The sequence below is a fragment of the Bradysia coprophila genome, assembly GCF_014529535.1.
Source record: "Bradysia coprophila strain Holo2 chromosome IV unlocalized genomic scaffold, BU_Bcop_v1 contig_81, whole genome shotgun sequence".
Classification (NCBI taxonomy): domain Eukaryota; kingdom Metazoa; phylum Arthropoda; class Insecta; order Diptera; family Sciaridae; genus Bradysia; species Bradysia coprophila.
In genome coordinates, this window is record NW_023503375.1 from 851654 (window position 1) to 877370 (window position 25717).

At 33.3% G+C, this 25717-nt stretch overlaps 1 protein-coding gene and 1 long non-coding RNA gene across 7 annotated transcripts in view; one reads left to right on the top strand and one right to left on the bottom strand.

Moving 5' to 3' along the window:
- Positions 1 to 19129, top strand: part of LOC119072193 (endophilin-A) — a 40118-nt gene extending 20989 nt beyond the window's left edge. For 2 of the 6 annotated variants that reach the window (XM_037177358.1, XM_037177359.1), the window contains exons 2-11: positions 1410 to 1523; positions 6991 to 7059; positions 7135 to 7351; positions 7415 to 7548; positions 7824 to 7890; positions 11961 to 12061; positions 12153 to 12256; positions 12327 to 12835; positions 16435 to 16562; positions 18798 to 19129. In XM_037177358.1, coding sequence (XP_037033253.1) covers positions 1479 to 1523; positions 6991 to 7059; positions 7135 to 7351; positions 7415 to 7548; positions 7824 to 7890; positions 11961 to 12061; positions 12153 to 12256; positions 12327 to 12835; positions 16435 to 16562; positions 18798 to 18917 — 1494 coding nt within the window. In that variant the 5' untranslated portion in view covers positions 1410 to 1478 and the 3' untranslated portion in view covers positions 18918 to 19129. Of the gene's footprint in view, positions 1 to 1409; positions 1524 to 6990; positions 7060 to 7134; positions 7352 to 7414; positions 7549 to 7823; positions 7891 to 8076; positions 8092 to 11960; positions 12062 to 12152; positions 12257 to 12326; positions 12836 to 15330; positions 15391 to 16434; positions 16563 to 18797 lie in introns of all 6 variants that reach the window. The other 4 variants (XM_037177360.1, XM_037177362.1, XM_037177363.1 and 1 more) reach the window with 4 other exon arrangements.
- Positions 330 to 19998, bottom strand: LOC119072199. Its single transcript, XR_005086810.1, has 3 exons — positions 19727 to 19998; positions 13550 to 13556; positions 330 to 342 (listed from the first exon to the last, which is right to left on the bottom strand). It is a non-coding gene; the product is annotated as an uncharacterized LOC119072199 (long non-coding RNA).
- Positions 19999 to 25717: the final 5719 nt, after the last annotated feature.

Consider the following 25717-nt stretch of genomic DNA (forward strand, 5'->3'; position numbering starts at 1 on the left):
TACGAAAAGTTTTTCGTGCACAAATTTTTCATTTCTCTCGCAGTAGTCTGATATCATTTTAGCGTTTTTGTTACGAGCATATGTTGTGGAAATATTATTTTCAAAGAGTTGTGATCATGACGTTAATATACTATAAATTTCAATCAAACAAACGTATTTCGTTAGTCATAAGTGCGAGCACAACGTTTATTCTCATTTTCAATTTGCCACGGTTTTTCCGTCACTAATTTTTCAATTTTAATTTCCATAAAATATCCCCACAAAAAAGTGCGCACAACAAAACTCCGCCGAACCTAATTTTCAAGGAAATTAGAAAATTTAATTAATTTAAAATGTAATTTGCTGTGTTGAGAATAGACAAACACGATGGCATATTACACACCGACGCCAGACACTTAACAAGAATGAAGGTGTTAGTTGAAGATGATGATAACATTAGCACATAACTGAAACCTGAACAAATTGAATTTTGTTTCCTTTGTTTCCCATGTAGTACTTTCAGGGTCATTTTCCCGTTGAAGGGATAAATATTGTTAGAAGGAATGATACTTTCTTAAGTAAATATTATTTTGAGTGGCACGTTATGTTAAGATTAGTCGGAAATTGATGGTGTAGGCCGTGGTGTAGGGATCACCAGAGATATTCGAAATGTTAATATGATGACTTACGTAAAATGTTTGCTGATGATAAAGGTTTTGTACTAACTGTTGTTTCATAGAGTGCAGAATTTGTCGAAATATAAGTGGAGTAGAGATAACAAATTAATGGGAAAGGTTGATTTTGGGTTGTAAAGGAACTTGTTGGTGTAAGGTTTTCAGATTGTATTAGAAATCGGAAGATGATTGATCAATAGAAATAATAATCTTTGTAAAAATATGGAAACGAATGTGTTATGGATCTCAATACTTACAAATAATGATATGAGACACATCTGTCTCGTCTACTAAACAACCGTTTAGATACTTTCCCTTCTTTCTTCTCAATCTTTTCATTTTATAACAACTATAGAAAGCAAAGAACTCTTTCTTCAATTCTTTTTACATTCAAAGACTTGTAGTGTATCGCCACATCAAACCCTAACAGCGAACACTACAAATAGCAAACAATATCGTACATTGTCTGTGCCCATGTATCATTGACCTCGGCAGCATCACACTTTTATAATTTGTAAATTGAGTTGATCTTTAACCCACAGCGTACACATTGTATAGTATACGGTATGTGAAATGCTATCAGCTACACAGCCGAATTCATTTTCACGTCTTGTGATTTATATTTGTATGTGCAAGCGTTATAATCGATTTTATGGGTCAATGTAATTAAGCCCATCCAGTGAATAGCATTGAACTTTTCGCATGATTTTCGAATCCCATTTTTTAACCAAAAACTTTTCCATTTTTCCTTTTCAGATTTTAATCTACAGATCGATTCTGCAAATATAAATTTACAGTGAAATTAGGCGGAAATAAACATTCAAAATGGCTTTTGCAGGGTTAAAGAAGCAAATCAACAAAGCTAATCAGGTGAGTGAAAATTATATAAATTTACTAAATGATAGTCTAAGTTGTACAGAATTTTCTCCCACAATGCATGGACTTTTGTTCCATACATGAACGATATAGTCGAGAGAGAAAAAACCAGCTGGTTGCAAATTCACTGCAAGTTTTATAAATTAAAGTTAAACGAAACAAAATGAAAACTACGGAGCAGGTAAATCATAAATTGAACAAAATTCACTGAGCTCTGCGTTACTTAACCGAGCGCATCGAACGTAATTTACATTTTAACATTTTGCATAAAAAAATTTCTTTGTAACCAAGCTCTGGTGTTATGTTGAAAACATTAGAAGACAAAATTGACACAATGCAAATGTACGTTGCACGTACATAAAACAACGAATATTTGTTCAATTTATGATTTAACTTCATTGGACATTTCGATCCCTAGGGTTAGCAGAATTTTCATTAATTTAACCCGTTCATCGAACTAATGAAATGGTTTCGTGTTCTATTAGTGTAGGTTATCTATAGTCTCATATATTTTTGACATGGCTACGAATAGGACAGGTGCCACTGCATGCAATGATACATTCGTTCATGGAAGCACCAATTTTTTTTTCTGTCGTTTCGAAATAAATTCATTTTTCCTGAATATGTTTGTCATTGTAACACGCATTTTCATTTAATTACACAGCTGCCAAATGATTCTGTTAATTAAAAAAGAGATTTTTTTTTTGGTCAGAGATATCGAGATATTGGGCGATCATAAAGCCAATGAGAACATCTAAAAAAGTTGAGAAGATGATTGTTGACGAAAGCAGCATGTAGATTGAAGCTACACGAAAATTTGGATTCTATTCGGGAGACATCCAAAAAGGATGTCTGCACGAAAGAGTAAGGGGTTCGGCAAAATGTGTCACGCCATGGTTGTGGAAAAGTACGTCCACTGACAATTTCCCCCAGAGTCGATTCTAACACTGTCTAACTGTTTAGGATAACAAGACAATCGTACCCGGGACACAAAGCGAGTATTTTTAATTTGAGGGTAAGGGTGGTAAAAAATTTAGAAACATTCGCGGGCGTATTTCATGCAACATGAGTAACTAAATTCTTCGAAAGATGATGAAAACTGACACATTGAACCAGCCTAAGCATGCAATTATATCGCCAATACACTGATAGAATCTACTACTTCTAGTGATTACACATTTTCAACAAATTGGAACCAGATCTTTTACTTCATTTGTCTTATCATACATCTTGCTATAAAAGAACAAATTATCCAAGTCTAATCGCTTTTAATTTCGGTGTCGCTATCGGTAACAGATGACTCAACCATTTTTAATCAATGCAGTCAAATCTAGGTGAAAAATCTGAGACTTTTGAACATTGTTTGGTGGTGAAGCTACTACTAAAATCGATCTTGCATGATCTCAGTGGGACCTGACCGATCGGATTTTTTTTTAATAATCACACATAAGAAACTTCGTAGCTTCTGCTGAACTAAAGTCATACGTTTTTACGTACATACTTGTACGTACTTGTGTGTAAACGTAAACATGCATCTTAAAATGAACGACCAACCAGAGTTTTAAGCTTTGTTTAAATTTTCCCTTAATTAAATGCTGGGTTCTGCGAACTCACCATTTCTCCACCAAATGCGTTTCAACATTTACTTCCAGCAACGAATAAAAAGCTAAAGAATCGCATGCCTCATGTAACCGCATACAAAACGGGAAAAACAAGAAAACTGTTTGCTACACCCACATAATTTGTGTTTTTATGCAAAATTATCATAATTTTTGGGCCGCAACGGTACCCTTAGGAACGCTTTTTTACATTATTAGCATTGTGGCATCATTTGTAACGAAACTTTTTCGACTAACTTTCAATTCCCATTTGTGTGTACTGTATAAATATGTAAGCGAACAACGTAGAATAAATAAATTAACCGTACAATAGCAGACTGCTGTGTCGTTGTGTAAAATTGCGACAATAAATCCATATGGTATTAATAGATGCGCTGCTGCATTAATCATTGTTTGTCACAGTTAAAATAAATTCACTTGACCATTACAATCATCTACATAATAGCAGAGTTATAATCAGCTACGTATGAGCCAGATGAGGAATGTTCCAATTAATAATAATTTTCCCAGCACATTTCTAATACGCCGCTGTGCAATCAATAATGTAGCCTTCCTTCTCGTAAAGCGTAAATTCATTCCGATCCGAATGGAATGCTAACTTATATATTAGCACAGTCCAACATAAAACACTGTAGCAAAACCGACAAGGTCATTGTTATATTGTGCGTATTTTCAACGTACTATATTTTACGAGTGCATAATAGTCGAGTTTCATCCTGCTTCTGTACTATTGTGTAGTATAAGGTGCTCCATGACCTAGTGACCTATTTTATACACAAACTTGTATTGTTGGAATACACGCATACACAGGCGCACAGCACACTTCTCTATACCCAACCGTCAAAGTGTTCAGTCTGATTTTCCAGCATAACAAAAAAAAGAAAAATGAAATAAAAAGGGTCATGGTTTTGACGAAATTCTTCCACTTTTCCCTACCATAATCTTCTCATCCCCGTTGCTTATTTGCTTTTATTATACACTTGATGGCTTTTTTCTCCCTCTCTCGCTCTCTCTCTACTCGACACAGCTGTATTTCATTTTGCTTCTCTGAAAATCCATTTCAATTTCACAATTGAAACTGCCTTATAGACAACTGTGCTGATGAGCTTTCGCTCGTATATATACAGTAATTTTCTAGGGAAAATTGAGGTTTTCTTCGGGCCATGCTATACGCATTATGGTGTCTTGATTTCAATTGGATTGAATGCAAAACCGAACGAAGATTTACTTTGTTATAAATGTCACAAATGAATTTTGCCACGGAAATTTGAAGGTTTTATATGATCATCCATTGTCGTTTTTACATTTAAGATGTAAAAAAGAGTTTATGAACATTTTTAGTGGTGGATCGATCAGCATAAAAGGTTATATGAGAACTTTATACTTACCATTCTTCGTTTTTACTTCGCTCATCCTTTGGACCAATCAAATTGATAACAAAAGTTTTGATAGCAGAGACAATCAATATTTTTCATAACGTACTTATAGGTCCTTGTATTATGTTGTTATACAGTCAGCTAAATGAAATTGTTGCAGACATTCTTCTTCCGAATTCTTGTTTTATTAATTTTTCATCTACCTTTGATTACTTGAAAAATTTTCCTCAAAATACCAACGTTAATGTCATAATGGAGGGTAGCGAAAGTAGCGATTGCTACTTTCGTGCACACATTTTATCAATATTCTGCTGCTGGCCATAAGATCAGCCAAAATGTTTTCTATGTCCTGGGTTTTACGTTTAAGAGTGATATCGCCAAGACTTCAGTCGATTAGGGAACAAGCGGGCGGTCTCCGATTTTAATTCTAGTAAACACGTATCTTTTCCGAAACAAAAATATTTTCTGTGAAAAGTGTTAAAAAGTAAAGACATGTCAGAGGGTACTGAAGAAAGTTTTTCGGTAATAACTCAAGAAAAAATTGTTTTAAATTATTGTTATGTTGTACGAATGTCGAACTTGGAAAGACCTACAGGTAGAGAAAACGCACTGCTTGGTGTGAGTAGACCCACGAGAGCTATGACTAAAAATATAGCTCGGAGAGTCCACCTTCCCTGCAGCTTCGATGTTCCACGGAACTGAGTATGGGGTGTATTAACTGGCCTCACCCACTATCGTTCCACATATAAATGAACCCAGTACTTTTGTGCTGCAAGTTTTGGATAAAAAGTTAGTGCCAAAATGTACTTTTTTCCTTTTTTCTTGGGCCCAACTGCTGGAACAGCGTCTGAAACGGTACACATCGATGCTGCAGGGAAGGGGGACTCTCCGAACATCTGCTATATTTTTAGTCATAACTCTCGTGGATCTACTCGCACCAAGCGGTGCGTATACTCTACCTGTAGGTTTTTCCTAAGGGCAACATTCGTACAATATTACAACAATTTAAAATAATTTTTCTTGAGCTTTGGCCGAAAAACTGTTTTCGGTACCCTCTAAAATGTCTTTACTTTTGAACATTTTTCACAGAAAATATTTTTTTCTTCGAAAAAGTGAAAGATACGTGTTTGCTAGAATTGATAGACGAATCCAACGAGCTCTCACTCATTAAAATCAGAGACCGCTTGTTCCCAAAGTTAATAAAATCACCTGAAGTTTTGGCGATGTGACTCTTAAGTGAAAATAAGAAGATTTTGTTTGTGAACGTATTGACGACTGCTTTCAAATCTTTTACTTTTACTATACTTTAGACCACATATTAGTCAGAGCTGGTTATTTTTTCTGAAGTTTTATTGATAACAGATTATAGTTGTTCGTAACAGGTTCAACATGATCCTTTGGTTCCGATAAAAAATAAAAATACAAAGAACAAACGTTTGTCGTGTAGAATAATAATATTCAACGTTTGTCGAATTTGTGAAGTGAAGATTGCAACCTCCGTAATAGTTTTAAGATAAAAAGCTGCATGGACCAGAATCGATGACATAATCCAAATTGAACCTGTTCGATTACATGCCCACACGGGTGATTGTTTTGTGTTATTTTCACCCCGTACGATCTAACTAACTATTGAATATCATAACTCAATTAACAATTTGTGCTACACCGTGTAATACACACTGTGTATATTGAACACATTAATTAGTAATTCGATTCGGCCCCCCAATCGGTAATTTAACGCATTGTGAAAGTATCGGGTTTGTAACCAAATAATATTATTTTCGATTTGTTTACTTTTGTGAAATGCCTGTATCAGGTATCAGTAAAGTATGTGGTTTGAAATGTGATTGAAATTGTTCTAATTTTAATGTGACTGAGACCTGGGGCCTAAGAACTGCGACCTGCGACGAAAAATTAAGATTGATGAACATCTTAACTTGTCTTTTCTGAGTTGTATCGACCGGTTAAACCGAATTAACAGGTATTGGTATGGAACTAATCAATTCCAACAAATCGTTATTTTGCCGTATGAAGTGCCTGCGTACGTATAAGTGTTCAGAGAGATGGTAGTGCCTATATAAGGAGCTTAAAAAAATATTTTACCCCTGACCCCTGACATATAAAATGAACTGTGTAATTGAACGAAAAAAAATCATTTCCACAAAATTACCATAAAAGCAAATAAAAAGGGACGCTTTGTGCATTGTATAGTGGTAGATTAATGTTTCAGTTACGACGTAAATAATGCTGCAATAATTTATAATGTTCCGCTAACTTTGAGTTAAAAAAGCAAACTTCCTTTATTTATGATGGCAATAATTTCCAATTTCCTAGCTCAGTTGTTTTTTTTCTTTTTTCTCAATAACTCAATAAGTATCTGTGTACACAATGTTGTTTCCAACCACAATACAACCAGAACTGTAATGCAAAACTATCTAATATGAAAATTCAATAATCTATTTCCAGTATGTCACTGAAAAAATGGGTGGAGCTGAGGGCACCAAATTGGACCATGACTTTATGGATATGGAAACGGTAAATAGAAACGAATTGTGACGTGGGCGACAATTTACAATAATTTCTGTTTGCATTTTATTCATCGAATAATAGAAAACAGACGTAACCGTAGAACTAGTGGAGGAATTACAAATTAAAACCAAGGAATTTCTACAACCAAATCCAACCGCTCGGGCTAAAATGGCGGCTGTAAAAGGAATCTCTAAACTGTCAGGTCAAGCGAAGAGTAATACATACCCGCAGCCGGAAGGATTGTTAGCCGATTGCATGCTACTGTATGGAAAGAAGTTAGGAGATAATAGTATTTTTGGTAAGAGAAAATCGGTTAGTGACGGTAGATAGGATTCGTGAATGAAAATCATTTCTTCTACAGCTGAGTCCCTGATCGAAATGGGTGAATCTCTCCGACAAATGGCCGATGTGAAATATTCACTGGACGACAATATTAAGCAAAACTTTTTGGAGCCATTACATCATCTGCAAACGAAAGATTTGAAGGAAGTTATGGTTGGTTTCATTTCATTTCACAAAATTTGTCGTTGTGTAAATATTGTACATGTTGTAGTCGAGAACTAACGTAACTGAAATTATAACGCTGGTAGACAAATATATATTACGTGTTGAATCAACTGGTACAACATACCAGTTGTAGTACAACATGTGTTGTTGAATTTATTTGATTTTATATGACGACAAATGTTTAATATTTTTGTTGCTGCATTGAGCTATTTGAAATAATATTTTCGTTTTTCGCTTTTTCTCTCTTTTTCTCTTTCGTACAGCATCATCGTAAAAAACTACAAGGTCGAAGACTTGACTATGATTGCAAACGACGTCGACAAACCAAAGGTAAGGTTCAATTTGCATTGAAACACAGAGATTGATGAAAAGAAAAATATATTTTCCTTTTGTTGTCACTCTTTTGATCTTCTGTTTACCTTGTTTATCGACTCGAGATATTCCTACATTTTAATGAACAAAACAATCAATAACAATTGCACATATATTTTCTTCCTATTAAATTTATGCCTGCAGGGACTCACCATCAGGGTAAATTTAATAAAAAAAAACAACCAGTAACAACAACAACAACATTTTCTTCCTTTATTTTCGTTCTGTTTCGTTTTTCAATTTTCGATTAATATGTGAGCGAATTGTGTCTTTAACAGTCGAAAATAAAAAATAAAAAAATGAAATCGACTGAATCAAATCAGCGCTGTACGAACACACAATTTACGCTCACAAAATAAACGAAAGAAATGAAGAAATTTTTTTCTTTTACCTTTTCCTGTTGTCATTCTTTGATAATTTTATTTTTTCTTTGGTTGGCCAATTTGTTTCCAATTTTCATTTTTTATTTAAAATATTTTCATTGTCAACGCTTCTTTTTCCACCCTCAAGAAACAATTCGAACAAATTGAATGACTTGTAACCAAAAAAAAAACCGTCCCTGTTTTACTCGTTATGTGATCCCAGTAAATATATCATCCTTGCACTTTACAAATAATAATTTGATTTTCGTTCATGTCGTTGATTCATTTAAAATTCATGTAGAGTTTTCATTTTAGATTTGATTTATTTATCGTTTGAAGCGAGAGCACTGCTCTGAGCAGAGCATACATTTCGTTACAGAATTGGGTGATAGAAAAATCTGTTCTTTTCTGGGGAAAACGAATTCATTCTTACTGTTTGCGACAAGTAGTGTAATCTCTAGGGTGGGTCGAATTTTACATTTTATTTTAAAACACCTGACCTCTGGTTGCATTCAAGATGGTTCAAAGGATCATTTAGGGAGGAAACTTTTTTTAATATGTTTTTCCTATTTCAAGAGCAATTTTGATTTTCGATGTAGTCGAGTTAGGTTGAACTTATCGCTGAATGATTTCTGTGACATTTGTGAGATGCAACTATTGACTGGAGTTAATAGCTGAATAATGTAGCTTTAAAGTGGCACTAGCATTTTGCAGATCGAGGTCTGCATTCAAAAAGTGTAAGTCGGTAACTTTTCCTGACCAATCGAGGATTTTCAAAAAAAATACCTGTCCTACATTCTCTATTAGATTGAATATTCAAGTAGATCACACACGCATTTGTATGTCATGATTGGCGAAGTTTTTTTTTTGACAAAAAGTATGATAAAACGAATGAAGTAGAAGATCTTGTAACAAAGACAACCGTAACAATTTAATGATTTAACGATATGCCTGCCGTTTCCACTTCGGCTCAGATTTTTTGTATTTTGTTCTACATTCGAATCTCGCAAAAAAAAATCAAGAAAAGTTATCGAAAACATAACGAAATGACATATGAAACATATAAATCTATTATTTCTGTTGATTAAACTAATTTTTAGCTTTACAAACAACAGTGATTTGTCAACTTAAGAGAAATCTTGTACTTCATTTGTTTTGGCATTACTTTTTGAGTAGATATTTAGAAGAAGACCAGACAGGGCTTATTACTGTTTTTTGTTGTTGTAGTCGCTAACAGATGAGTGGCACTGTTCTTGGCTCCGTTTGTGTAATTATCAACTCGGAATGAAAATATCCGGATTTATATACCCAACTGAGTTTTTCTTAGTAATTATTCACGAACAATCGTAGAACTACGGAACGAGTTGGCTGGCCTTCCCCCAAGAAAATCCGGGTTCAATATCCCAGTAAGATCAAATTCTGAATAGCATTTTTCCTCAATGTGTAGTATGAAAGTAACGTTCCTAAGCGTACCCAAGCTTCATAATGTGGGTAGTTGAGGTGTTTGATTGTCTCAACAAAACGTATATAGAAAAATGACATGAATGATGTAAGCCATTCACAATGAATTCGCTTTAAAAATATGTGAAGACTATCTTTAGGCGCAGATATAATCAGCACCAGACGAAAAATCTTTAAAGTCTTTGCTAACTTTTATCGGCGTGGTACGGAATTCACGTGTTTCATGGCCTCATTGTGAGGCTTACATACAGAAGGGGATAATAAAGGCTACAAATGTACAATCGTAGAACTTCGTGATTTATTTTCGGCCAAGACATTCTTTAAATCGCTTTTTCATCTTAAAGCCATTTTTTTGGCAATATGAAGAAAAACGTGTCTCTTCATTTAGCCAAAAATATACCATCATGACTGTGGTTAAAAATCCATTTGAGACCTTGACCAAAAATAAGTCACGAATTTCAATGACTCTAGAATTGCTTCGTTCTTTCTGTTCACTTATCTTCAACTTTCAAAAATCGAAAAGAAAGTTGTCAACACAGTGCTTTTCATAAATTGTTCGATGCTCAAGTATTACTATCAGTTTCCTTCTCCGTGAGGTCGTGATCGTATTTCCGTGACAAAAAATAGTTTAAAATCTCACCTGTTGCAGGTAACTTTGTCTCCAGGTAGTAGCTATTGCAGGTTGTACCTGGAGACAAAGTTACCTGCAACAGGTAAGACTTTTAATTCTTCTTTGTCCAGGCCCGGACTGGCCATACGGTGAATTCGGGGGATTCCCGATGGGCCTTTTGGATTTTTGTATGATAATTTTTAAGGAAGAGACTATTGGCACCGGGTGCCAATAGTCTTTTTATAATACTGTGGCTAATGGCACCGGGTGCCAATAGTCTTTTTATAATACTGTGGCTAATGGCACCTGGTGCCAATAGTCTTTTTATAATACTGTGGCTAATGGCACCGGGTGCCAATAGTCTCTTTATTATACTAATGCTAATCGCACCCGGTGCCACAGTATTATAAAGAGACTATTTGCATCCGGTGCCATTATCCACAGTATTATAAAAAGACTATTGGCACCCAGAAAAATTAAAATTTAAATAAAAAATCCGGACATTTTGAAAATTAAACTGGTTTTGTACACAATTCTAGGGAATTCATATTTTTACAAAATGTAACGTAAAGGTAGTTTGTTCGATCTTAGGGAATTCGTCCTTTTACGAAATTTAACGCAAGGGCGGATTGTTTGATCCTGAGGAATTCATCCTTTTACGAAATGTAACGTAAAGGTATCGAACAATCCGCCTTTACATTACATATTTCAATACGATGAATTCCCTAAGATCGATGAAACTACCTTTACGTTAAATTTCGTAAAACGATTTATTCCTTAGGATCGAACAATCCGCCTGTACGTTAAATTTCGTAAAAGGACGAATTCCCTAAGATCGAACAAACTACCTTTACGTTACATTTCGTAAAAAGGTTTATTCCTTAGGATCGAACGATCCGCCTTTGCGTTAAATTTCGTAAAAGGACGAGTTCCCTAAGATCGACCAAACTACCTTTACGTTACATTTTGTAAAAATATGAATTCCCTAGTATTGTGTAAAGTTTAGTTTTCAAAATATTCTGATTTTTTATTCAGATTTAAATTATTCCGGGTGCCAATAGTCTCTTTATAATACTGTGGCTAATGGCACCGGGTGCGATTAGCATTAGTATAATAAAGAGACTATTGGCACCTGGTGCCATTAGCCACAGTATTATAAAGAGACTATTGGCACCAGGTGCCATTAGCCACAGTATTATAAAGAGACTATTGGCACCCGGTGCCAATAGCATATTCGAATTTTTAATTTGTGGGCCTTTTTAAATTGAGTTGCATGTAGCCCCCGATGGGCTTTTTCGAGCCAGTCCGGTACTGTCTTTGTCAGTGAGGAGCTATTTTTGTCCATAGTTATAATGATAAGGGTAAACCGTTGTAGCAGTAGTATAAATTCCACTTACATTTTTCTTTATTCGTATTGTCATATTGTATTGTTATAGAGAACAACTGATTTTCATTATTTTGATTTTCTTTTTCTTTTGTTTTATTTATTTTTATGGATTATGGTCATCGCTTGTGATTATGATTTTGTTGGAAAAATTATTATTTTCTCTATACTCGAAAAAAATGTGGATTTTCGACATGTATCCAAACCAAAGGATCTAATATTACAGACGAAGAAATTCGTGGTGCTGAAGATAAATTTGCCGAATCGTTGCTGTTAGCTCAAACAGGAATGTACAATTTGCTAGCAAATGATGTAAGTTTGAAAATGTTCGAACGAACGGACAAAATCATTCAAATCAAATTTTAACACTGACAACAACAACAAAAAACATTTTCTCGTTTAGGTTGAACAAGTTTCTCAAATGGTAACATTTGCTGAAGGACTATACGATTTCCATCAACAATGCACTGAGATACTAAAAATATTAGTCGAGACATTACAGCAGAAGTAAATTGATTGCAGAAATGGTGTTTGTAAATGTAATGATGTTCATGTAACTTCTTCTTTTTTCTTTCAGACGTGAAGAATGCGCCAATCGACCACGTCCGGATTTCGTACCAAAGACATTGGCTGACTTAAACATCGAAGGATACGGCTCAACTGATGGTGGCATGAATGGTGGGCGTTTTATTCATCCAAATAGTCACTTAAGTCGCAATAAAGCAAACAATTCTCATCAAAATGTGTACAGTTCCCAGCAAAATTTGTCAAAAATTAATTCCAATAACAATAACAGTAACTTTCAAAGAAGTCGAATTTATGGGTCACAGCAAAGTTTGTCGACGGTTTCGAATCGCAGTAGTACGTATTCGATACAATCGAATTCGAAATCGACGACACAGAATTCATTCACCAATATGAATTACAATAATCACTCAAATAATAATCCGAGTTCGCCAGATTGGTTGAACGCCTGGAATTCACCTCCTAGCGAGACCATGGCAACCAGAGTCCAACATACACATTCTAGTACCCATTCAAATAATTATAGTAATAGAAATGCCCATTTCAACGATCCTTGGACAGGTGATTTTTTAATTATTTTTTATTTTTTATTTTTAATTATTTTTTTGGTTTAGTTTTTACGATTTATTTTTCGTTTCAATTATTATTTTTTTGACGGGAGAAAGGGTAAAAATAATTTAGTTTTTAGTGATTGGCAACTCATTTGATTTATCATTTTCATTTTTCGGATGCTTTCTTTTAGTTTCTTTAGTTTCACACAAAATTTTTGCATTTTTTTTTCTTCTTATAATTTAGTTTGATGTGAATGGTTATGGGGCAAATTTTAATCAAGGATTTGATGTGTACTGTACATACACCGTTAATTCACTGAAACTATGTATAACATAAGTCACAAGACACATTTCACAATTCTAACGGGATATATTTGGTTGCACGAATGCATTTTCAACGAACTATCAACGACGTACCAATCAAAAAGACTCACAATTTTCAATGAATTTGTAAGTCTTATCTATCCGTTGCTTGCGTTATAAGGCTACATTTTGAAGTCTGCGCCATATTATTGCATTACCTAATATAAGAACACAAATTTGTGTTCTGGCAGAAGTGAACAAAAGTGTTTAAAGAGTGAAAAAGTTACGTAGGCGCGTGATAGTGGTATAAGCTCGCATGAGTGAAACAGTTGAAAAACAACTGAAGCCATTTCAGTCTAAATTTCACTGACGTTGCCTGTATTTTCTAATTTGACTCTTCAACTGACACAAAATCCTTAACTGGAAACCTATTTCGTTTCCCTTGATAACTCACTAAAGTTTACAGTAGGCCAATACTAGCACTAAAAAATCGATTTCAATCTAGGTGGTGTAGCAATATGTCTTAGATTTTGTTGTATCGAATTTTTGCGATGGATTGTAGAATGGGGCAGAGACGACTAGTGTTAGTATTAGCTTAAACGTACTAGGTACAAATTTTGACATTCTAATGTCTTTGCAGACTTCCAGACTAGCTCAGCTCTTAAGAGATATGACGAAATATCAAGCTTTTTCATAATACGCAATTTATTGAACGTAGGCGACAGTAGAAACATTCTCTATCTTCACTAAAGAAATTTAACTTTAGAGCACAATTTTTGGTGTGTGCCGTTTCTAGAATCTGTAACTACTTCCTCTTTTTATATTATTTAAAAAAATACCGGAACTTGAGGAAAGTATGTCTCTAATGTAACAATGAACCACTAAGATTTGTCTTGGCTTGAATTGATTAAGACAAAGAACTTCTAATGATATGGCGTCATCAGCTTATGTCTAACAAGTGAAATAGACCTATTAAGTTCGAAAAAAGACTAGATGGTCTGGAGGGATGAATTGACAGTTGACAGCTGTAATCGGTTCGCTTTTGATCACTTTTTGATCCATGGACGGATCAGATATAGCCTTGGCTAGATATATTATGCATCTCATCATCCAATTCGCTATACTTTGACAATGTCAAATTGACACAAGCCAATTACGCAATAATGGCGTAAATAGAGAACATATCAGTTTGGCCACACTAGAAGTCATTACTTTATTATCTTGTAGATTTTTGAAGTTACTTAATTTAACGGAAGGCCATATGCCTACTACAAAGGCTTTACTAACCTTAAATTGAAGATAATAGCAACTTGTTGACAGAAGACCAAATAAAGACTTATCGTGTCAACAACATTAAGCAACAAAATCTGAAAAAATTTGGGTTCACTATAAATGATGTTCGGAACTGTATAAAATTGATGTTATCCAAGTTAGATAATCTAGATAGAAAAATCGATCTCTATCTGGACGATCTAAGTAAATGTTCTTAACTTTCTGCTGGAAAATCAATGGCTATATTGTTGGAGTGAGAAATATTGTATCGATGTTTTTGTTCAAGTTCGGTGTCTTTTGTTTTTAATCGACGACAAAATAATAAATTGTTGTCTATATGTCGGCTTTGTCGAATGCAATACGAACGTTTCTCGAGATTATTTTGTTCTCGTTCAGGCAAATATCGACTGTGTATTATTTGTTAAAGTTTTCCTTTTCTTGTCTGTCCTTTCTCACTTTCTTTCTTTTCTTAATGTCTCTCACTTTACTCAGGTTCATTCGAAAAATTGAGATAATTCATGCTATTAGTGCGTCATCAGCTTAAGTCGAATTGTGAAAGTGTAGTGAAAATTTCAAGATCATAATCATTACAATATGCGATCGGTTTCACTGATTGTAAGTCACATCACGAAACTCACTATACTTTGACATAAGCCGATGACGCACTCGTCGTGTAAATTGCGTGAGTAAAGATGTTTCACACCTGAATTATGACAAAAAGAAGAATTCAATTGAATTGACTACATTCAAAAAAATTTCACCGAAACACTCGCTCCGAACTCAATTATTCGGATAAAAAAAAACTCTTTTTAGCATACCTCCTAGTCTGTACACAATTTGTTTATTGTTTTGATGCATTTTATATCGCTACTATATCGACTTACCGATATAAATCCTCTTCACATATATCGACAATTTCATTATCTTCAGTTACGAAACCCACTCATCTGGAATTGGATAATGGTCAGGCACAGGCTCGCTCGACCAATGGTAAAATATTAATTGGACGTTTAGTTGCATGATAAAATAGAAATTGTTGTCTCTCACATTTTGCATGAAAATTCACCTGTGTAAATTACACTCGTTTGTCACACACAATAATACTTGACTCGAAATAAGTGGGGACGAGAATTCTGTATTTTTAAGGTCCACAGACACTTTACTTGCACAGCATTGTATCCAAAATGCGTGGATGTGGAGCTTAAAAAAGTTCAAGACTTCCTTATTGATTTCGAGTCTTAACTGTTTATATTATAATAACTTACTAACATTGTTAAAGTCTAACATTAAGTTTTCCAAGGATTAGTCGTAATGACTATTTCAATTTGAATTTTTATTTGAATTATCCGTTTTCATTTTGCTGACTGTAGAAGTAATAGATCAAAAATTGATCAGTCAGATTCAACTATTCTCTATCTCATAAGATTCCATTCATCGGAATGAAAGGAAAATCTTTTACTTACTTTGTTAAGCTTTTTCGCCTTAAAAGCAAATCTCGTACTTCAATTATTTAAACATAGATTTTGCTATACCCTAAGAGGAACTCTAGCCATAGTTCTTTGCTTATTTTTGACGTCGTTGTCGATAGCATATGTCATCATTAACATGACACTGCCTCAGCATAGTATGTCAGATGAGGGTTCAACTCAGTGATTCCTAAATGTTGCACATAGAATCATCATAATCAATTGTCAATTACCCAAAATCACTTCCATCATTTCAAATGCTTTTTTCATTGTGCCACTGTGACGCAATGTACAGCTTTCAGTCGACAATAATAATAATCATTCACACGGTTCATAATGTCAAACCATATCATAGTCAAGTTAAACCATCATCAACGTGCACATGTGCTTATCAGTTTAGTGGAAAATGTTTCATTGGTAAAATTTGATCTAACCAAAAACACATAGCACACTTTTCGTTACCGTCTATACAGAACTAGTGACAGATCAAGTTATTAATTGAAACGACTAGGATTAAGTTAATTATTCATTTGCATTTTGTGTGACACTTTGCTGATACAATTTGCAGCGTCTCCACTACCGTCACCGATGAGATCTCCAGCTAGAACTCCAATGGTTCAGCAGCGTCCCAGTGGTCCACATTGTACAGCACTATACGATTTCGAGCCTGAGAATCCTGGCGAACTCGGTTTCAAGGTGAGTGCATTTCTAGTTAATCTTTTTTGTTGGTCGACCATTTATGAGAATGGTTTTGTAACGAAATTCTGGCTTTTATTGTTTTAGAAGTATGTGGAAATCGGATTCAACTTCCTACAGCCTATTAGCCAAAACTTATTAGTCATTTTTATCAAATACCCAAACATATTTTCGAAATTTCTGTGTTCGGTTTGCAAATTTTTATCAAAAAAAAACATACTTTTTCAATGTTGTATTGTTGAATTGAAAAAATGTCTCAGACGCACCGAAACATAGATTTTCCATTAACATTTTTAGATTTTAAATTTTCGCTCGAACATGCAAAAATCTCACTCTCTCGGGCAATTCGGTAAGTCGCCACCACTGTTGCACTCAACTCAGACACTCAGGCAGTAAAACTCTTACGACTTGTAACTTGTTTCAAACATTCCAAACCTTCTATCGAAAGAATACATCACTTCTGAGATGTTTGTAGAGACACTAAATTCGATTATTGTGTGGAGTGATATTGGTCAAAGTTTTCTTTTGAAGAACAGCCAGTTGAATTCCGACAGTGGATTATGTATATGTGCCTAGATAGGTATTCGTCGCTAGAAGGCAAAATCAGTTTCAAAAAATTCCTCGATACTTGTAATGAGTGGGATGAGATCGAAAACCAAAGAAATTTACGTTTCTTTTGAAAATTTCTCCGGAACAAGGTCGTGTGGGGTGTCATTGGAAAGGTAATTCCATGTACTTTCGGGGAAAAGTCCTATTCAGTTTAAAATTCATTGACACTGAGTTCCGACCAGCTGAAAATACTAGTAAAAATTTAACCATTTCGTCGAATTTTTAATGGTTCCTCTGCATCTGCATCCGAAACGCAACAAAACCATCAGAAAATTGTTTCCGCTGATTGCCACTGTTGGTCTCAATACCAGATGAATGTGCCTTTTAGAGTGATATCGCCAAATCTTCAGGTGATTTTTTTAACTTTGGGAACAAGCGGTCTCCGATTTTAATGAGTGATAGCTTGTTGGATTCGTCTTTCAATTCTAAGGAACACGTATCTTTCACTTTTTCTAAAAAAAAATTGTTTTCTGTGAAAAGCGTTCAAAAGTAAAGACATCTCAGAGGGTACCGAAAAGAGTTTTTCGACAATAACTCAAGAAAAAATGATTTTAAATTGTTGTAATGTTGTACGAATGTCGGCCTTGGAAAGACCTACAGGTAGAGTATACGCACCGCTTGGTGCGAGTAGATCCACGAGAGTTATGACTAAAAATGTAGTGAATGTTCGGAGAGTCCGCCTTCTCTGCAGCTTCGATGTTCCACGAAGCTGAGTATGTGGTGTTGTAGCTGGCCTCACCCACTATCGTTCCACATATAAATGAACCCAGTACTTTTGTGCTGCAAGACCACATAAGTCTTGGAAAAAAAGTTTGTGCCAAAATGCGGATTTTTCCTCCTTTCCGGGGGCTCTACAGCTGGAACAGCATCTGGAACGGTACAATGGCAGTCATTTTTTATCGTCAACTATTCTTTTACGTTATCAATACAAAAACGCGTCGCTATGCCACGAATATATCAGATTCAGTGTTAGTAATATCAAGAGAAAAATTATCAAATTTTTCTCGCAGGATTTTAGTCAAATAAAGTGTTAGCATATAGCAAATGACCTCAGGACTCCGGAACAGTAATTAGTTTTTCAATCGGACCAATATTTGCTACGTGATATGAGCTTGGAAAAACGATATGATCAAGTGGGAGCGAACGAAATCGGAGACCGCTTGTTCCCCCATCACCTGAAGATTTGGCGATATCACTCTTAATGTCTAAATTTGATATTCGATTTATCTACTCGAATAATTCGGTTCACTGGAAAAATTAGATCAGAAAATATTTTTTCGACGCTGCTGGGTGTTGGGAGTAGTTCTCAGTTTTAAGTAACTTCATATTTTTTTTAGAGTGTCTGGACACACTACCCATATTCCCATTGTTAGAATATTTTGTTCGTGGTTTATTTTCGCCTCAAATAGATTATGTTCAGGAACGTTTGAGATGCCATCCGCGATAAGAAATTGCGTTGAATGAATGAAAGAAAAGTTTAACGAAATAAAAGTGAGGTTATGTTTGATGAAAGTACCCCAACCGGTGGATGATCTATAGCAAAAGCCAGAATTTAGTCATTTAAAAAAAATCATACCCAGGTCAATGCATAATTCCCATAAAACAAACAAAAATTTACTATTTTAGGAAAACGACACAATTCAACTTCTAAACAAAGTTGATGAAAATTGGTTTGAGGGCAGTGTCAATGGACGAACGGGTTATTTCCCTCAATCATATGTGACAATTGTTGTTCCACTACCATAAATTAATGAAAAAAACAGAAAACTAAATTCGAATTTTCTTCAACGCTCCATAAATAATGCTCGTGTTCATGGATATTAAATTTTAAGCAAAATGATTAAATGAAAAAAGAAAAATCAAAAGAGAGAAAATAAAATAAAAATTAAAAAAACAAAATTTTTGAATTAAATTAATCTCTTCATTTAATTATCGTTGTTCATCGTTGAAGGAAATTTCTATATAAATTTAAACACAAAACAAAGTAACAAATTTTCTTTTTAAACAAAAATATTAAGTCGTGCAACTACAAAAGTATAATTATAAATGAAAAAGTAAAATATACAAAAAAAAATAATAATTTCAAACATTTCATTGTCAGCAGGTTCTACTTCAGTTATATAACTTTTTTTCGTTTTTAGTAATGATACAAATTTAAATTAAATTTAAAGTAAAAAAAAAAACAAAAAACAACAAAAAAGAGTTGAGATATAGAAAAAGTTATAAAGAAAATAGTCAAAAGAGAAATCTGTTAGCATTTAAAAATCAAGATTTTAGTTTGTTTTAAAAACAACAGAAAAATTTAGAGAAAAAAGATTTAACAAAACAAAAATATTCGCAAAAATGAGAAATAATTAAATTTGTATATTCGTAGTGTACATCAACTTGTAGATATTATGTTGCAATATGACATAAGAAAAGGGTTTTTTTTTATTATTATCTAATATTAAACATTGTCCACGAATTTATTTTGTATTAAGGTTTCGTTTTGTTTACTTTTGTATCTTTAAGCCTAATTCTACAAAATCGTTCTTTATTATTTCAATCAAACCAACAACGTTTCTCCAAACGGATAACTAAAAATGAGAAATGCTAATTTGTGGAACCTAATTTAAAAATATTATCTCCTTCCAAACATTTGGTATACACAAATCGATGCTTTCTTCAGTTGTGCTTGCGTTGCCATTACAGCTTTAGAGTTATAGCGCTCAGCAATTTCGATCCGATTCATTCCAGACACATTCCACAAATGAATCAAATACGCAGACCTCAATTTTTAACTTACCGGAAAATTTACTGCCTCAGCCATCTGCGAAACATCCGCTATATAAAACCTTATAGTGAAACTAAAGCTTAAATGAAATCGACTTAATGTGGAATTCTATTATATTTCCAGTCATAAAGTATTTCGTCATAAAATTACTAAAGTTTCATATGAATCACTTTACTGCTATCAAAGCCTATTTTTAGGAATTTATAACTATAAATTCCTAAAAATTCTTTTAAAAAATTCCCTACAAATTCTAATTTCTTGAATTCCTAAATTTAAGAATTTTAAGGATTTGCTATGTGATGTGATAATAATTTCACTTTTCCCGCTGGAATAGCTAACTGCTGCACAGGTCTAAACATACGAGTCGTAATATAGATTCTCCTGTGAAATTAACCGAAATGAATTGGATTGACATCGTATAATCAATGCTGAAAGTCACAACTCGTTCGCTGTAGACTTAAAACATTTTCGATTCAGCAATCAAATACTCAAATTTTTCACTGTGTTACCCCACCTTCGATGCGTTGAAATGCAATTTTAAATAGTTTCGCTAATCCACTTCCCATTCTGATTTTATAGGTATAATAATGTAATTGAAAGAAATGAAGATGATAGAAAATAAAAGGACTCGCGCATATCAATTTTTTGTTTTTGTTTTTTGTTCTGTTTATCGACACAACTAAAATGTTGCACCACATACATCATTTATATCGTAAGGTTGCAAAATGCATGCCGATTGATTTGTTTCGTAATTAATATTCTCGTTTTTAAACGGTAAATATCATTTTGAAGCAATAATTTTTTTTTTTCGAAAGACAAAATAAAAAAAAACTAAAATTTAGAAAAAAATAGAAAAGTATTTGCGTTGTTAACTATTTTTAATATTTTTAGTGGAACGAGATTCATTGTACAGCTTGAAAAGTAAATTTTTAACTCTAACAAGAAAAAAAAAATCATTTCGTAATATCAAACCCAATTGAATGGAATATGGCCACTAACAGCAACAAAAGCAGCGATATTCGATGAGTATAGTTGTAAATGACGTTAGTTTGTCGCGTTTTCATGTGACGGCTACGCCTCGGATCAACAAAGTTCACACGAAAACTGGACTTCTCAATTTTGTATCCGTTGTTACGTAAGTGACTTTAGTTGCTGAACAAACCTTCCGTTGTAGTCGTTACCAATAGCTGTCACCCGCCGATATTGCAGTGATTTAAGTGCGGTACAAAAATAAATTTGTGGTTTCAACTACTTAGAGTATCGATTCGAATGTGTACGCTTCCTACATTTACATTGTCTCCAAAATAATTTTAGCAGGTAGGGTACAAGTGGTTCCTAAGGCTTGCTGATGCACATCCTTTACTTTAGTGGTAATGGTCATCAACTGATGACTACCCTTTCAGTATCTAAAAGGTTTGAAAATTTATTTCTTTGATCAGAATGCAGTTGTAATCGATGCTTTATGAATGACGGTTTCCAATCATTGAGTTTTTTATTTGCGATGATTTTGTTTTGAAACAATAAAAACTTTCACGACGAATTCAAATTTTATCGTAAATATTGCATTCAATTAACAAGATGTTATAAAATTATATTCAAAAAAGAAAAAATATATTTCCAATAAACAAAAGATTAAAAAAGAAAAAAAAGAAAAAATCTATTTAAAATGTTGCTAAAAAAAGTTTGAAATTTTTTTTAAATTTAAGAGGAAAATACTTAAATGGAAAGAAGAAAAATTTTATCGATGAGATTTACAATATGATTGGATTGGATAAATGGTTAATGAAACGAACAACCGAAGATAAAAATTAAACTAAAAAAATGAAGTGAATGAAAACAAAATCTACTTTTAGATAGGGTTTAATAAAATTGAAATTAACACTAAACAAAAACAAAACAAACAAAACTTATAGAAATGACAAGTAGAAAGCGTTTTCATTATTGAACACAATCATCATTTCGTTTTTAGAACGAATTCAATTTGTGGTAGAGACAAACATGAAAATTATGCGCATTATACAAGAATAGGAAAAAGGAATAATGGCACTAACGTAACACACATACACAAGCAGTTTGAATTCAAATTCATTTTATTTATTTTTGTTGGGTATATCATTGAACGGTGTCTTAAATCGTCTCACTTTTGATGCATTTTGGCCATTCCGTTCTGTTGTAATGAATTGAGTTTTTGATAACAGATTAGTGAGAAATTTCTACCGATGGCAATTATATGCAGGGAAGCAAATTTTAGACCAGTTTTCGATGCATTATTTCCTTCAAAGTTTCCCTGTTTTACTTTTACACTGAACTGTATTTATAATATAATCTAAAAACAGACTTAATTGCTCGGAACAGGAAACGTTTAATCTGACCGGAAACCTAAAATTAGAAAATCTGTTTTTGAGATTTTGCTGTAGAAAACTTGATAAAAATTTTGCAAATCTCACAAGGTCATCTGAACTCAAACTGGAGAGTTTCAGGTCTCAGGTCACATCGGGTCGAATCAGACCGCTGGCTAACAAAAGGCCCAAAGGGCGATCCATGCAAAAAAAAAATTCAAATGTCCCGAAAAATCGAAACTTTCCTAACATAAAATGGTTAAATTCCTCTGGGTGATCATACAGATTCAGGTCAAAATCAGATTTCAAGGTGAACCTGAACTGAAACAGGTCCAACGTGATCTGTTCCGAGCATTAAAACCGACATACAAAGCCTTCAATAATGAACAGAACACAAAGAGAAAAGTGAAAAAAGAAACAAAGAATTCAATTTTTAACAGAAAATAGAAAAACAATTAAAAACCCAAACAAAAAAAGGAAACCAAAACTTATAGAAATATTAATGTTAAAATACAAAAGATGAATGTGATTTTATAATTTTCTCTGTCACAAAAATATGTAACACAAAATATTCCATTATGTAATGACAAAAAATGAAAAGAAAAATAATTTTAAAAGTTGAATGTGTAAAATTTAAAAATAAAAAAAAAATTGCAAAAACCGGCGGCTCAAGTACGGTTATTCTATTAATTATATAGATGTTGTATTTCATGAGAATTATTCAATTTAAACTAAAAAAAAACATTTTACCGAATCCACCAAAAGAATGAAACGAAAGACGAAAAAGGCTCTTTCATCTGATGAAAAAAGAAAATGATAAGACGAAAAAACGAACTATTTCAATTTACTATATTTCACTAAATTAAAACAAACAAAAAAAAAACTGCAAAAGTAAAAATGAAAATGTTTTCCTATGACAAAACAAGCAAACAAAACCGTACGTAAAAAACGAAAAACCAGTAAACTTATTATAAATGTTGTTATAATCTTATGTGGGGCTTTAAGAATCTAAAAACTTTTCCGAAGTGAAAATGTTTTTCTTACCTAAACTGACAAACGAAAACCTATTTAAATAATGCAAAAAAATGAGTGACCAGATCATAAATTAAACTCAGCATTCTCGTGAAACTACGATCATCAGTTTTTCATTTTATTAACCCAAAATTTGGTCCGTGTCAGTAGTCGTTTAAAAAAAGTATGACAACCACGAGACATGGCAACCGACCGTTTTTAATATTTATTCAATGCGAAAAAAGACCTGCTCACAAAGGTGCAGCCAATAGTTGAGAGACAGGTAAAATTGGAAATGGAAATTAATTTGTTTGGACCTATCTAAAATTCAAAATGGGTAAAGGTAGTGGACTTCTACTGGAGATACACGTAAGGTATTTGATCTCAGCATGTTGCAGTTCATAAAGTTAAAATGCTCTAGCTAGGTGGGCGTGTTGTAAAACATGGGTTCTTACAAAACAGCTCATTAAGATCTAGCGTGGGTTCCAGTGAATTCAAAATATACAATCCAGTTCGTTCCCCTTTGGACACTCGCGTCGACTTTGTACGCTGTACAATATCAAATTAACGTCATTAATGTGTCATTGGTTTCTGTCAAAGTATAGTGAATGTGACGATGAGTGCGTCATCGGATTATGTCAAAAAAATAGTGAATTTCGTGATGATAACATCATTGATTAAAGTACTCATCCTGATATTCACTATACTTACTTAGACAGGAGATGATGACGCACTAACAGCATGGCTTTTGTGCTTCTATGTAAACATATTTGGTCACTTTATGCGTAGAAATTTTACGGTTCAGAATTTCAGAAATGCTTAAGGCTCCATACAAAAAACAAAAACTCTAAAAACAAAAAAACCCAGATTTGTAATCACTCGTGTGGCTTTTCTAAAATAAAAGGACAATACATAGAATTAACAAAACTAAATAAAAAAAATTTTATGAAAAAGAAAAAATAAATTGAAATGAAAGAAAGAAAATATTTTGTTAAATTTATCTAATTAAAATGAGATTACTTTTTGACTGTATTGCACTTAAAAATCCATTCATTCGGCCCGACCGTACAATGTCTTCTCGTGCTGTGACTTGTCATTTTACAATAGGAACGCACCGAGCCACTGAAATATTGCTGAGATCAACAACCATAGAATCTAAACCCTTGATTGTCTCGATTATTTCCATCGATCACAGCTAAACTTTGATTGCTCATCGATTCCGGAATTCCATAAATACATTTAATTGATGTCACAAAGATGTACGGTCGTTCCGAATAAAATGTTTTTCAAAATTTCTTCGCTCTCCCTCTCTCTCTCTCTCTCTCTTCATCCCGATCTAGATGTCTTCTTAACAAACAAACAAAAAAAACTCTTAATTCAACGATTCATTATAAACGTAGATATAGTCTGTGTGTCTCAAACAAAAGAATGTTTATCTTTGTATTGCCATTTTTGTCTCATAGAAATGTTATATTGTTGTTCTTCATTTCCCTGTTTAATTTTACACAGATGCCATTGATTATTATCTGAATAAATATGATAACAAAAAACACGACACCTAAACCCATTTAAAATTTAAAAGGAAAAAATTTATTAAATTAAAAAAAGAAAATTAAATCACAACAAAACCCCAGTTTAGGTCGTCATTATATTAAATTTTTAAAAAAATGAAAGAAAAATTATAAATTAAACTTAATATTGATTGATAGAGTTGTACTAAAAATCTTAAAATTGATAAAAAACAACAACAAAATTTAAAAAAAAAAATGAGAAAATTATTAAACAAAAATTTTATAATTTTTCGCATTTCTAAAAATAAAATTAAAATTAACCGTATTAGATATGTATATTTAATGATTGTATGTAAAGAAAACAAAAAACAAAACAAATTAAACAAATTCTGATGTTAAAAAAAGATATAAAAATATACATTGCCAGGTGCCATTAAATATTGTAAATTGTTTTACTTGACACCCATATATCCGTGTTGTTAATCGGACAATTTGAAGCCAAAGATAATGTAAGTATAACTTAGGAATTATTCACAATAACGGATGAATCAGAAGAATTTTTGGAAGAGAGAGATCATTGCTTAGCTAAAATTGTAACCTTCTCTTGTGTGTCTCGTATCTCATTTTTGATGATCTTCAATCGGTAACACTGTTATTCAAAGAACGAAGGGTGGCGTATAACGCTCCTATGATCAAAGAACCAAGTGTCTGCTGAATCGTAATGTTACCATAAGCAGCGGAGAAGTCAGCTTGCTTTTCATGCTTTAGAAAAGTTACATATGAGTTTCGACCCGAAGGACACAAGCTGCTTGAAATTAATAAAACCAGTTAACGATTCGTATAAGTGGGATGTATGGGCAAGTCTAGTAGTGAAGAAAAGCCAAGAAAAGTACCTAATGCTGATGAATATCA